General features: G+C 38.2%; 1 protein-coding gene across 1 annotated transcript in view; it reads left to right on the top strand.

Annotated features, from left to right (window-relative positions):
- Positions 1-14,521, top strand: part of LOC123841140 (fibronectin type III domain containing protein 3C1-like) — a 71,274-nt gene that overhangs the window by 24,763 nt on the left and 31,990 nt on the right. The window contains exons 10-20 of the mRNA XM_064573592.1: positions 155-293; positions 1,227-1,280; positions 1,395-1,516; positions 1,601-1,775; positions 10,106-10,192; positions 10,427-10,565; positions 11,150-11,218; positions 11,810-11,928; positions 12,044-12,149; positions 12,923-13,014; positions 13,227-13,340. Of these exons, the coding sequence (XP_064429662.1) occupies positions 155-293; positions 1,227-1,280; positions 1,395-1,516; positions 1,601-1,775; positions 10,106-10,192; positions 10,427-10,565; positions 11,150-11,218; positions 11,810-11,928; positions 12,044-12,149; positions 12,923-13,014; positions 13,227-13,340 (1,216 nt within the window). The remainder of the gene's footprint in view (positions 1-154; positions 294-1,226; positions 1,281-1,394; positions 1,517-1,600; positions 1,776-10,105; positions 10,193-10,426; positions 10,566-11,149; positions 11,219-11,809; positions 11,929-12,043; positions 12,150-12,922; positions 13,015-13,226; positions 13,341-14,521) is intronic.

Here is a 14,521-nt window from a genome sequence, read left to right as displayed (position 1 = left end):
TTTGGGAGCCATCACCAATAACAATCCAACTTGATTCTACTAGAAAATTCTGTATAATTAGCTCCTAATATGTACCAGGGAACTCAAGTATTCAATTTAGTACATGTAAGGATAAATATTTGAAAGCTTACAACAATTGTCATTACATTTTTAGAATTACAACCATAAGAAGCTCAGCACATAGAACTATGTCTGAAGTGGTTAGTTTCACAACTCCAGGTTGTGAACCAGACCCTCCACTTGCACCCAAACTAATTAACCGATCCAAGAGCAGCCTGAATTTACAGTGGAAAGTAAGTATTTTACTGCCAAAGTCTCCTCAACATGTTTTTTTTTTTTTTAAATTTAAAAACATTCTTTCTGGGGCACCTGGGTGGCTCAGTTGTTAAGTGTCTGCCTTCAGCTCAGGTCATGGTCCCAGGGTCCTGGGATCGAGGCCCATATCGGGCTCCCTGCTCAGCAGGAAGCCTTTTTCTCCCTCTCCCACTCCCCCTGCTTGTGTTCCCTCTCTCGCTGTGTCTCTCTCTGTCAAATAAATAAATAAAATCTTAAAAAAAAAAACATTCTTTCTACTTTGTCCTGAATTTTAAATATGAAATTATGCATGCCTCATCTGACCTATTTCCCTAGCACTTTTTGTTTTTCCATAATCATCTTTCTCTTCTATCTATATCGAGCATCAAGTAAATTGAGAAATGTCAATCATAATTTCAATTAGTAAAAGTTGAAGTGTCAATTTCTGTAACCTAAATTTATTTATAATTGTAGTTACCAATAATTCTACCTCTTATTTATTAACTTTCTTTATTACATAAAATTTGGAAAACAAAACAAGACATAGATTTTGGGTATGTCTTATAGACTGTAAAAAGTGCATTTTAACTTTAAAATCTGGATTGCTTTAAAAAAAAGTAAGCAGAGGGGCGCCTGGGTGGCTCAGTTGGTTAAGCGACTACCTTCGGCTCAGGTCATGATCCTGGAGTCCCGGGATCGAGTCCCGCATCGGGCTCCCTGCTCAGCGGGGGGTCTGCTTCTCCCTCTGACCCGCTTCCCTCTCGTGCTGTCTCTCATTCTCTCTCTCAAATAAATAAATAAAATCTTTAAAAAAAAAAGTAAGCAGATTAATTTTACAGTAATTTCAATCACTTTAATTACATAGTGTGTGTGTATGTACATATACTGTGTAAAAACAGACAATCATACTTTTATCTTTCTGACATATTTAGGGTTCCAATGATAATGGTTCCAAAATAAACAGCTTCCTTTTGGAATGGGATGAGGTAAACCATTTTATTTCTTAAAAGTACTTTTTTGTAAATGGTTATTAATGTTATGATGAATTTTTATACTTGCAGCATTTTATAATGTTCTAATATTTTGCATCTATTATTAAGGGCAAAGGTGAAGGCTTCAAAAGTTGCTATATGGGTACCATGAAACAACACAAGATCCTTAAACTGAATGCTTCTACAAAATATTCATTCAGACTAGCTGCCAAAAATAACTTTGGCTTGAGGTACATTGAATTATTGCAATATTTAAAAGTCTACACTTTAATAAGAACCTGAAAATAACTTTTCCATATTAATTTATTTTTCAGTGATTTCAGTGAAATAGCAATCTTCCATACATCAGGAACTATGCCTCCAACACCTCCACCTCCTAAGCTAAAAGAAGCAGGAGTCTGTAATTTGTCACTAGAATGGTGTGCCCCAACTAACACAAGCCCAAATGACAGTCTTACTTATGTACTAGAAATGGAAGAAGCAGGATCCGTAAGTTTTCTTTTCACATGCTTTAATCTTTAACTTCAGTTTTAGGTACATTTTACATGCATCTTATAATGAAAAATTTTAGATTTAAGTTAATTTCTTTTTTTAAGTTTTTATTTAAATTCCAGTTAGTTGGGACGCCTGGGTGGCTCAGTCTGTTAAGCATCTGCCTTCGGCTCAGGTCCTGATCCCAAGCTCCTGGAATCGAGCCCTGCATTGGGCTCCCTGCTCAGCGGGGAGCCTGCTTCTCCCTCTGCCTGCTGCTCCCCCTGCTTGTGCTTTCTCTCCCTGATAAATAAATAAATAAATAAATAAATAAATAAATAAATAAATAAATAAATTCCAGTTAGTTAACAGTGTAATATTAGTTTCAGGTGTACAATTTAGTGATTCAACGCTTAAATACAACACCCAGTGCTCATCACAACAAATGCCCTCATTAATCCCCATCACCTATTTCACCCATCCCCCCACCCACTTCCCTTCTGATAACCATCAGTTTGTTCTCTGTAGTTAAGAGTCTGTTTCTCAGTTGTCCTCTTTTTTTCGCTATGATTAAGCTAATTTCTACTCAATCAAACCACATGATTCCCAAGTCTCTGTTTTCAAGAGGGGACCAATGCTGAGCCAATGTTAGGCGAGCCAGTACAGGGAGTTCTGAAGGTACCTGAGTCCCGGAAGATTAGCTAAAAGCAGCAGCAGCCATAACAACACAACAGATACACAGTGAAGTGTGTTAGTTCTTCAACTTTGGGTCTATCCCAGATGACCTTGCATGGTCACACAGATCCTCTGCATACTTCTACCAGGGCAAACGCTTTCCTCATCTCCCTGGATTCCTGATGTGGGTGGGCAAACTGTTTTATTTTATTTATTTTATTTATTATTTTATTCTGAACTTTCAAGTCTATACTAAATAGGCTATTCAACTTAAAAGGCAGCTGTACATTTTAGGTTATGTACATTTTACCACATTTTATATAAAGCAACTAACATTGAAGAAGAGTTCTGTGTAATTAATATGTTAAGTGCCTTCATATACATTATCTCATTACATCCTGAAAAAAGGGAGACCTTTAAAGTAGAAAGTATCTCCATTTATTTTTTAATTTTTTATTCTTATGTTAATCCCCATACATTACATCATTAGTTTTAGATGTAGTGTTCCATGATTCATTGTTTGTGCATAACACCCAGTGCTCCATGCAGAATGTGCCCTCCTCAATACCCATCACCAGGTTAACCCATCCTCCCACCCCCCCCTCCCCTCTAGAACCCTCAGTTTGTTTTTCAGAGTCCAACGTCTCTCATGGTTCATCTACCCCTCCGATTTCCCACCCTTCATTCTTCCCCTCCTGCTAGCTTCTTCTTCTTCTTTTTTTTTTTTCTTACCATATATTGCATTATTTGTTTCAGAGGTACAGATCTGAGATTCAACAGTCTTGCACAATTCACAGCACTTACCAGAGCACATACCCTCCCCAGTGTCTATCACCTGGTCACCCCATTCCTCCCACCCCACCCCCCACTCCAGCACCATCAGTTTGTTTCCTGAGATTAAGAAATCCTCATATCAGTGAGATCATATGATACATGTCTTTCTCTGTTTGACTTATTTCGCTCAACATAATACCCTCCAGTTCCATCCACGTCATTGCAAATGGCAAGATCTCATTCCTTTTGATGGCTGCATAATATTCCATTGTATATATATACCACCTCTTCTTTATCCATTCATCTGTCGATGGACATCTTGGCTCTTTTCACAGTTTGGCTATTGTGGACATTGCTGCTATAAACATCGGGGTGCACGTACCCTTTCGGATCTCTACTTTCGTATCTTTGGGGTAAATACCCAGTAGTGCAATTGCTAGATCATATGGTAGCTCTATTTTCAACTTTTTGAGGAACCTCCACACTGTTTTCCAGAGTGGCTGCACCAGCTTGCATTCCCACCAACAGTGTAGGAGGGTTCCCCTTTCTCTGCATCCCCGCCAACATCTGTCATTTCCTGACTTGTTAATTTTAGCCATTCTGACTGGTGTGAGGTGGTATATCATTGAGGTTTTGATTTGGATTTCCCTGATGCCGAGCGATGTTGAGCACTTTTTCATGTGTCTGTTGGCCATTTGGATGTCTTCTTTGGGAAAATATCTGTTCATGTCTTCTGCCCATTTCTTGATTGGATTCTTTGTTCTTTGGGTGTTGAGTTTGATGAGTTCCTTATAGATTTTGGATACTAACCCTTTATCTGATATATCATTTGCAAATATCTTCTCCCATTCTGTCAGTTGTCTTTTGGTTTTGTTGACTGTTTCCTTTGCTTTGCAAAAGCTTTTTATCTTGATGAAGTCCCAATAGTTCATTTTTGCCCTTGCTTCCCTTGCCTTTGGCGATGTTTCTAGGAAGAAGTTGCTGCAGCTGAGGTCGAAGAGGTTGCTGCCTGTGTTCTCCTTTAGGATTTTGATGGACTCCTGTCTCACATTGAGGTCTTTCACCCATTTGGAGTCTATTTTTCTGTGTGGTGTAAGGAAATGGTCCAGTTTCATTCTTCTGCATGTGGCTATCCAATTTTCCCAACACCATTTGTTGAAGAGACTGTCTTTTTTCCATTGGACATTCTTTCCTGCTTTGTCGAAGATTAGTTGACAATAGAGTTGAGGGTCCATTTCTGGGCTCTCTATTCTGTTCCATTGATCTGTGTGCCTGTTTTTGTGCCAGTACCATGCTGTCTTGATGATGACAGCTTTGTAATAGAGCTGGAAGTCCGGAATTGTGATGCCGCCAGCTTTGCTTTTCTTTTTCAATATTCCTCTGGCTATGCCGGGTCTTTTCTGGTTCCATACAAATTTTAGGATTATTTGTTCCATTTCTTTGAAAAAAGTGGATGGTATTTTGATGGGGATTGCATTGAATGTGTAGATTGCTCTAGGTAGCATTGACATCTTCACAATATTTGTTCTTCCAATCCATGAGCATGGAATATTTTTCCATTTCTTTGTGTCATCCTCAATTTCTTTCATGAGTATTTTATAGTTTTCTGAGTACAGATCCTTTGCCTCTTTGGTTAGATTTATTCCTAGGTATCTTATGGTTTTGGGTGCAATTGTAAATGGGATCGACTCCTTAATTTCTCTTTCTTCTCTCTTGTTGTTGGTGTATAGGAATGCCACTGATTTCTGTGCATTGATTTTATATCCTGCCACTTTACTGAATTCCTGTATGAGTTCTAGCAGTTTTGGGGTGGAGTCTTTGGGGTTTTCCACATAAAGTATCATATCATCTGCAAAGAGTGAGAGTTTGACTTCTTCTTTGCCAATTCAGATGCCTTTGATTTCTTTTTGTTGTCTGATTGCTGTGGCTAGGACTTCTAGTACTATGTTGAATAGCACTGGTGATAGTGGACATCCCTGCCGCATTCCTGACCTTAGGGGTAAAGCTCTCAGTTTTTTCCCGTTGAGATTGATATTCGCTGTAGGATTTTCATAGATGGCTTTTATGATATTGAGGTATGTACCCTCTATGCCTATATTCTGAAGAGTTTTGATCAAGAAAGGATGCTGTACTTTGTCAAATGCTTTTTCTGCATCTATTGAGAGGGTCATATGATTCCTGTTCTTTCTTTTGTTAAAGTATTGTATCACGTTGATTGATTTGTGGATGTTGAACCAACCTTGCAGCCCAGGGATAAATCCCACTTGGTCGTGGTGAATAATCCTTTTAATATACTGTTGGATCCTATTGGCTAGTATTTTGGTGAGAATTTTTGCATCCATGTTCATCAGAGATATTGGTCTGTAATTCTCCTTTTTGATGGGGTCTTTGTCTGGTTTTGGGATCAAGGTAATGGTAGCCTCATAAAATGAGTTTGGAAGTTTTCCTTCCATTTCTATTTTTTGGAACAGTTCAGAAGAATAGGTATTAATTCTTCTTGAAATGTTTGGTAGAATTCCCCCTGGGAAGCCATCTGGCCCTGGGATCTTGTTTGTTGGGAGATTTTTGATGACTGCTTCCATTTCCTTAATGGTTATGAGTCTGTTCAGGTTCTCTATATCTTCCTGGTTCAGTTTTGGTAGTTGATACATCTCTAGGAATGCATCCATTTCTTCCAAGTTATCTAATTTGCTGGCATAGAGTTGCTCATAATATGTTCTTATAATAGTTTGAATTTCTTTGGTGTTGGTTGTGATCTCTCCTCTTTCATTCATGATTTTGTTTATTTGGGTCATTTCTCTCTTCTTTTTGAATAGTCTGGCCAGGGGTTTATCAATCTTGTTAATTCTTTCAAAGAACCAGCTCCTAGTTTCGTTGATCTGTTCTACTGTTCTTTTGGTTTCTATTTCATTGATTTCTGCTCTGATCTTTATTATTTCTCTTCTCCTGCTGGGTTTAGGCTTTATTTGCTGTTCTTTCTCCAGCTCCTTTAGGTGTAGGGTTAGGTTGTGTACTTGAGACCTTTCTGGTTTCTTGAGAAAGGCTTGTATTGCTATATACTTTCCTCTTAGGACTGCCTTTGCTGCATCCCAAAGATTTTGAACAGCTGTGTTTTCATTTTCATTGGTTTCCATGAATTTTTTAAATTCTTCTTTAATTTCCTGGTTGACCCATTCATTCTTCAGTAGGATGCTCTTTAGCCTCCATGTATTTGAGTTCTTTCTGACTTTCCTCTTGTGATTGAGTTCTAGTTTCAAAGCCTTGTGGTCTGAAAATAGGCAGGGAATGATCCCAATCTTTTGGTACTGGTTGAGACCTGATTTATGACCTAGAATGTGATCTATTCTGGAGAATGTTCCATGGGCACTAGAAAAGAATGTGTATTCTGTTGCTTTGGGATGGAATGTTCTGAATATGTTTGTGAAGTCCATTTGGTCCAGTGTGTCATTTAAAGTCTTTATTTCCTTGTTGATCTTTTGCTTAGACGATCTGTCCATTTCAGTGAGGGGGGTGTTAAAGTCCCCCATTATTATTGTATTGTTGTCGATGTGTTTCTCTGCTTTTGTTATTAATTGCCTTATATAATTGGCTGCTCCCATGTTAGGGGCATAGATATTTACAATTGTTAGATCTTCTTGTTGGATAGACCCTTTAAGTAGGATATAGTGTCCTTCCCATCTCTTATTACAGTCTTTGGTTTAAAATCTAACTTGTCTGATATAAGGATTGCCACCCCAGCTTTCTTTTGGTGTCCATTAGCATGGTAAATGGTTTTCCACCCCCTCACTTTCAATCTGGGGGTGTCTTTGGGTCTAAAATGAGTCTCTTGCAGACAGCATATCGATGGGTCTTGTTTTTTAATCCAGTCTGATAGCCTGTGTCTTTTGATTGGGGGCATTTAGCCCATTTACATTCAGGGTAACTATTGAAAGATATGAATTTAGTGCCACTGTATTGCCTGTAAGGTGACTGTTACTGTATATTGTCTGTGTTCCTTTCTGGTCTATGTTGCTTTTAGGGTCTCTCTGCTTAGAGGACCCCTTTCAAGATTTCTTATAGGGCTGGTTTTGTGTTTGCAAATTCCTTTAGTTTTTGCTTGTCCTGGAAGCTTTTTATCTCTCCTTCAATTTTCAATGACAGCTGAGCTGGATATAGTATTCTTGGTTGCATATTTTTCTCATTTAGTGCTCTGAATATATCCTGCCAGTCCTTTCTGGCCTGCCAGGTCTCTGTGGAGAGGTCTGTTGCCAATCTAATGTTTCTACCATTGTAGGTTATATATCTCTTCTCCTGAGCTGCTTTCAGGATTTTCTCTTTGTCTATGAGACTCGTAAGTTTTACTATTAGATGTCAGAGTGTTGACCTATTTTTATTGATTTTGAGAGGGGTTCTCTGTGCTTCCTGGATTTTGATGCCTGTTTCCTTCCCCAAATTAGTTAAGTTCTCTGCTATAATTTGCTCCATTATACCTTCTGCCCCTCTCTCTCTTTCTTCTTCTTCTGGGATCCCAATTATTCTAATGTTGTTTCGTCTTATGGTATCGCTTATCTCTCGAATTCTACCCTCGTGATCCAGTAGTTGTTTATCTCTCTTTTTCTCAGCTTCTTTATTTTCCATCATTTGGTCTTCTATATCATTGATTCTCTCTTCTGCCTCATTAATCCTAGCAGTTAGCGCCCCCATATTTGATTGCACCTCATTAACAGCCTTTTTGATTTCAACTTGATTAGATTTTAGTTCTTTTACTTCTCCAGAAAGGGTTTCTCTAATAACTTCCATGCTTTTCTCAAGCCCAGCTACTATCTTTAAAGTGATGATTCTGAACTCTAGATCTGACATCGTACTAATGTCCGTATTGAGTAGGTCCCTGGCAGTCAGTACTACCTCTTGCTCTTTTTGTTGAGGTGATTTTTTCTGTCTTGTCATTTTGTGCAGAGGAGAATAGATTAATGAGAGAACAAAATGCTAACAGGGTAACAACGTCCCCAGAAAATATACTCTAAACAAATCAGAAAAGACCTGAAGCAGTGGAAAAAGAAATGGAAAGAGAGAAAAAAGAAAAAGATAAAGATAAAAACAGAACAAAACAAAACAACAACAACAAAAAAAACCAGAATGTGATCAAATATGATCAGGCTGGTATATAGATCAGTGCCACACACTAGATTTTAGGTGTATTTTGGTCTGTTAGAAGAAAGTGCCCCCCAAAATTTTAAAGAAAGAAAAACTTATATATGTACAAAAATAAGGGTTGATATGATGAAGGGATGGAATATGACTGTAAAGATGGAAATCATTAAAAATTTTATAAAAGGAATTGATAAGAAGTTGTTTGAAAAAAGAAGAGGATTTAAAAAAAGAAAAAAGAAAAAAAAAGGGAGAGAATGTGATCAGGCAGGGGAGTAGAAAAAAACCATATACTAGAGATTTAGGGTATATTTTAATCTGTTATAAGAAACTATCTCAAAATTTTAAAGAGAGAACAACTTATATATATATACGCCAAAAATACGGGTAACTACTATGAAGTGATAGAATATGACTCTAAAAATGAAAAATAAAAATGTTTTTTAAAAAAGGGATTGATAAGATGTTGGTTGAAAAAGGGAAAAAGAAAAATTCCAAAAAAAAAAGAAAGAAACAGAAAAAAGACAGTTAAAAAAAAATTAACTTTGGAAGACTAAAGAATCATGGTAAAAAAGCCATGAATTCTATGTGCAGTATTCCCCTAGCGCTGGAGTTCTACCGTTCTCATTGATCAGTAAACTTGGTCTTGGCCGGCTGTTCTCGCTGATCTTCTGGGGGAGGGGCCTGTTGCCGTGGTTTCCAAATGTCTCTGCCGGAGGCGGAATTGCCCCGCCCTTGCCCCCTCCCGGCTAAGTAATCTGGTCGGGTTTGCTCTCTGGGGCTTTTGTTCCCTGCGAGCTTTCCGTACAGCTTTGGAGGCAGAGAGTGAAAATGGCGGCCTCCCAATCTCCACCTCAGAGGAGCCGAGAACTCGGGCCCTGCTCCTCAGTGAGCCCCCAGAGAAAAGCCGCCAGTCATTCCTGTCTCCCCGGTCTGCAGCTGCACTCTGTGCTCACCCGGCTTGTGACCGCGCGTTTCTATCTCTGGCACCCGACCCCGGGTGTTGTCTCCAAACCCAGCAGATCCCTGCGGTGCACTCCCGCGCGGCTCCTCCCAGGGGAGGAAGTGAGTCTCCCTGGATCTGCCGCTTGTTGGGTCCCTGCTGGAGGAGCAGTGGCCCGACTGTGCCGCGGATCACGGTTTATGGCAACCCCGAGCTGAGAGCCCGCGCCTGGGCTCCGCCTCTGCAGCCGGCTTCCCGCTCCGTTACCTGGGAGCTCTGCCACACTCAGGCACCCCCGGTCTTTCTGTGACCCCGAGGGTCCTGAGACCACACTGTCCCGGAGGGTTCCACCCCCCGCTTAGCCACCAGAGTGACGTCCCTTGGCGGAGCAGACTTTTAAAAGTTCCGATTTTGTGCTCCGCGGCTCTATCACTTGCCAGAAGCGGCCGACGGAGGCCCCTCCCCCGCCGTCTATCCTCCTGAATATCGCCTCGGATTCACTTCTCCGCACGTCCTACCTTCCAGAAAGTGGTCGCTTTTCTGTTCAGAGAGTTGTTGCTCTTCTTTTCTTCGATCTCCTGTTGAGTTTGTAGGTGTTCAGAATGGTTTGATCCCTATCCAGCTGAATTCCTGAGAGGAGACGAAATCCAGGTCTCCTACTCCTCCGCCATCTTGCTCCGCCCCCCCCCCCCCAGTGTCTCCATTTTTTATGGAGGAACTAAGGTTCAGAGAGACTAAGGGACTTGCTCAGGACCACCCAGATGGGAAATAAGCTGAAGTTGGAACTTGAACCTAAGCCTAATTCCTAAATTCATTCTTTCATTTCCAGGGGTTGGGTTTTAAACCTAAATATAATGGAGAAGACCTCTCATGCACTATAAGAAATCTTCAAAGAAGTACTACATACAAGTTTAGGGTATGTGGCTATAATTTATAAATTTGTATCATATTTTTAATATTAAATTATACTCTTCACTGGAGATTAAAAAAATGAGTATCTTTTTTGGTTGAAATTAAACATTATTTTGCATTTAGTTCTCAGAAATCTTCAAATAACCTGCTTTATAATATTATTTGCAAACTATGCACATTTTCAAATCAGATATTTATTTCCAGTGGTCAACCAAGGTATTCTCTTTTACTCAAACAGATCTTTGCCTACAATTTGGAAGGAAGGAGTAACCCCAGTGGAGAAGTAAAATATACTACCTATCCAGATAAGCCTGGATCCCCTGAAACACCATATATAAAGGGAAAAATCTATGCACACAGAGTAAAAATTGGATGGGGTAATGTTTTTGTATTTGAAATGTACCCTTTCTGTCTTAATATTAACTATTGAGAAGAAATCTTCCTCTAACTGCCCGCAGCTTTATAAAATATTCTCTTATTTTCATTTGAAATATTTCACCTTATAAATGAGTTCAGTTGTAAATGACATTTTTTATAGTTCTCTGTTGAGTTCTCTATTGCTATCTCATTAAGTCACACATGAACAAATTACTAAATTTTATATGAGCCTTCAAAAATTATAGTTATTCCAAGTAAGATTATATCTAATATAGAGGCCAAAATGAAAAGGACACAACAATGATAAATGCCAGCTTGATAAGAAATTATGTTTTTACAAATCATTTTGCCTCTCAACTGGCAAAATCTACTTCAAGGTACAAATACTTAGCATTTTAGTCTCTTTGAAAGAACTTTAAAATCTTAATTCATTAAGATTTTAGTTTCATGTCTAATATTAATACCCTATTAAATTTCATGTTTGTATTTTTTCTCCATAAAAATTTTAATTTATAAGATAATGTTCCAATGAAAGACTTTTAAGTTTATTCAAGAATAATATTAATTTTATTTCTCTTTTCAGAACCACCCAAAGATAATGGTGGGACATACACTTCAAGTTACAGTTTAGAAGTTAGTGAAAATTCAGATGGTAAGACATCATGACTTTTTTTCAAAGTTATATTATAAGATTTTTTAAAAGTTTTTATTTAAATTCCAGTTAGTTAGTTAACATACAGTGTACTATTAATTTCAGGTGTACAATATAGTGATTCAACACTTCCATACAACACCTGGTGCTGATCACAACTGTGCATCATGATTTTTTTTAAAGTTTTTATTTTGAAATAGTTTTAGATTTATCCAGAAGTTGTCAAAATAGTGTAGAGAATTCCTGTATATAACCTTCACTCAGCTTCTCCTAAAATTAGTATCTTACATAACCATAGTACAATTATCAAAACCAGGAAATTGGCATTGGTACAATACTATGAACTAATCCAGGACTTACTTGGATTTCCCCATTTTTTAGTAGCAAATTATGTTTATTTACTGATCTTTTATTATTTTATGGCTAATTCTATAAGGAATATAATTATTTAAATATTGTAAATAGGTAACTGGACCACAGTTAGTTTCCAAAATGCTTATTTCTTAGTATATACATGAGATAATAATGGGACCCATAAAATTTATAAGCTACCTATAAATAAATTAGATAAATTTGCTTTTATCCCTTCAGAGAATTCCTGGAACATAATCTACAGTGGAACCACAAAGGAATTTCTATATGATCACCTGCAACCTGGTACTACATATAAACTGAGAGTCTTTTGTACTTCACCTGTAGGCCAAAGCCAGGTGAGGAAACAGAGAGGGAAGTGTGTAAATTGAGGATTGAAATTATTTATGTTACTGTTTTAAAAAACTGAATTTGAATTTAATATAATCATAAGGTATTTTGTATTTCTCTTAGCCTTCAGATATATTGACTATTCAAACACCTACTCTTTCTCCTGCATCTTGCCATCCTCTACCTTTGAATGGTGAAACCAAGACCAAAGAAACGAACATCAAATGTGGTGAGGCTTCTTGTATGATTTGAATGACTTCGCCTAAATTTCTTGTTTTGTAACCTCTGATTTTAATTAATTAATGTTACTGAAGCAGAGCAAGTGCATTTTTTACTACAAAATCAAATAATATTTACAAAACTGTTTCTTACTTGGTAATTGAAATCACAACTTTTGAAGCATAATTAACATTCAATGTTATATTAGTTTCAGGTGTACAACATATTGATTCAATAATTCTATACATTAGTCGTGCTCACCACAATAAGTATAATCACCATCTATCACCATACAATGTTATTACAATATTACTGATTATATTCCCATGCTGTACTTTTCATCTCCATGACTTATTTATTTTATATAACTAAGTTTGTACCTTTTAATCCCCTTTATCTATTTTGCCCATCACTCCACCCACCTCTCCTCTGGCAGCCACCAGTTTGTTCTCTATATTTAAGAGTCTGGGTTTTTTTTGGTTTTTTGTTTGGTTGGTTTGTTTTTTAGAGTGCACATATAAGTGAAATCATATGGTATTTCTCTCTCTGTCTGACTCACAACACTTAGTAAATACCCTCTAGGTCCATCCATGTTGTCACAAATGTTTTAAATATCAAAATTAAATTTAAAATTCAATTGACACAATTAATATAATTTGAGTATTCTGTTACTTTATTAAGTGTTTTCACATTGTGTCTTCTAAAATTATTTTGTATTATTTTAAAGGACCACCCCTAAAATTACTTGCAAATTTTTAAAATTTATTCTGTACATTTTTGTAGATTATCATCCTAATGAAAACTCTGAAGCACCTGCATATGTCAATAAGGCAGAAGATAACCAAGATGACAAACGAGGGCACCCTAGTTCCAAAGTGAGATCCATAGTGAGTAAATTAATTCTGAAGAATCCAGTTTCTGGTTAAAAGTAGTGAATAGTGCTGGAGAAGTTACATTGTTCAGTTGACCCATTCATGGTTCATTTCACTTTGGATGAATTTATGCTTCTACTTCCTGTCAGGGTGGGGAGTGACCATATCTGCACAATCACCTTTGTGTTTTCTTATTTGTTTGTGTTTATTTGTAGTTGGGACCTCATCCATTGAAGTGTGAAAGTGCACCAGTCCCAAGCCCTCCTTCTCAATGTGGTATACCTGTGCTAACCTGCAAGGGTCCAACCTGTGTTGTTGTTAGTTGGGGGGTATGTTATCAATTTATTTTTATTAATTTTGTTGATATAAGAGCACACCTATTGGTTTAGTATTTTTTTTTTTGAAAGTCTACAACTCCCTAAGGAGTCAGAGTTTAGATTAGGGTTCCATAAATCTTGGACCATGGTTCTAGAACAACATAAGACCTGATACTAGTACTATTAGGAAGGCTAAGGCTAGGGACACCTGGGTGGCTCAGTCAGTTAAGCATCTGCCTTTGGCTCAGGTCATGATCCCAGGATCCTGGGATCACGTCCGGCATCAAGCTCCTTGCTCAGCCCCTATTAAATAAATAGGGGCACCTGGGTGGCTCAGTCAATTGAGTGTCCGACTCAATTTTGGCTCAGGTCATGGTCTCAGGGTCTTGAGATCAAGCTCTGCATCAGGCTCCATGCTCAGCATAGAGTCTGCTTGAGATTCTTTTCCTCTCCCTCTGCTCCTCCCCACTGCTCTCTAAAATAAATAAGTAAATAAAATCTTTAAAAAAAAAAGAAGAGGTGCCTGGGTGGCTGAGTCAGTTAAGCGTCTGCCTTCAGCTCAGGTCATGATCCCAGGGTCCTGAAATCGAGCCCCATGTCCAACCCCTTGTTCAGCAGGGAGCCTGCATCTCCCTCTGACTGCTGCTCCCCCTGTTTGTGCTCGCTCTCTCTCTGTGTCAAATAAATAGATAAAATCTTTTTTAAAAATTTAAATAAATAAATAAATAGCTAAAACTATGGTAATCCTATGGTAATCCTGCTTTTCAGACTCTATATTTATAGAGATTAATAAATTTGGAAAACCAAATAGGCGATCAATAGGTAACTAATTTAATTTTTTAAAGGTTTATTTATTCATTTGAGACACAGAGATACAGAGAGAGAGAGAGAATATGAGCAGGGGGAGAAGCAGAGGGAGGGGGAGAAGCAGGCTTCCCGCTCAGCAGGGAGTCCAATGCGGGGCTTGATCCCAGGACCCTGGGATCATGACCTGAGCCAAAGGCAGACGCTTAACCATCTGAGCCACCCAGGCGCCCCAACTAATTTAATTTTTTTTTAAAGATTTTTATTTATTTATTTGACACAGAGAGACAGCAAGTGCAGGAACACAAGCAGGGGGAGTGGGAGAGGGAGAAGCAGGCCTCCCGTGGAGCAGGGAGCCCGATGTGGGGCTCGATCCCAGGACCCTGGGA

The sequence above is a fragment of the Mirounga angustirostris genome, unplaced genomic scaffold (assembly GCF_029215605.1).
Source record: "Mirounga angustirostris isolate CCGP_5_RB_7025 unplaced genomic scaffold, mMirAng1.0.hap1 SCAF_11, whole genome shotgun sequence".
NCBI lineage: Eukaryota > Metazoa > Chordata > Mammalia > Carnivora > Phocidae > Mirounga > Mirounga angustirostris.
This window is presented reverse-complemented; position numbering and strand designations above follow the sequence as displayed.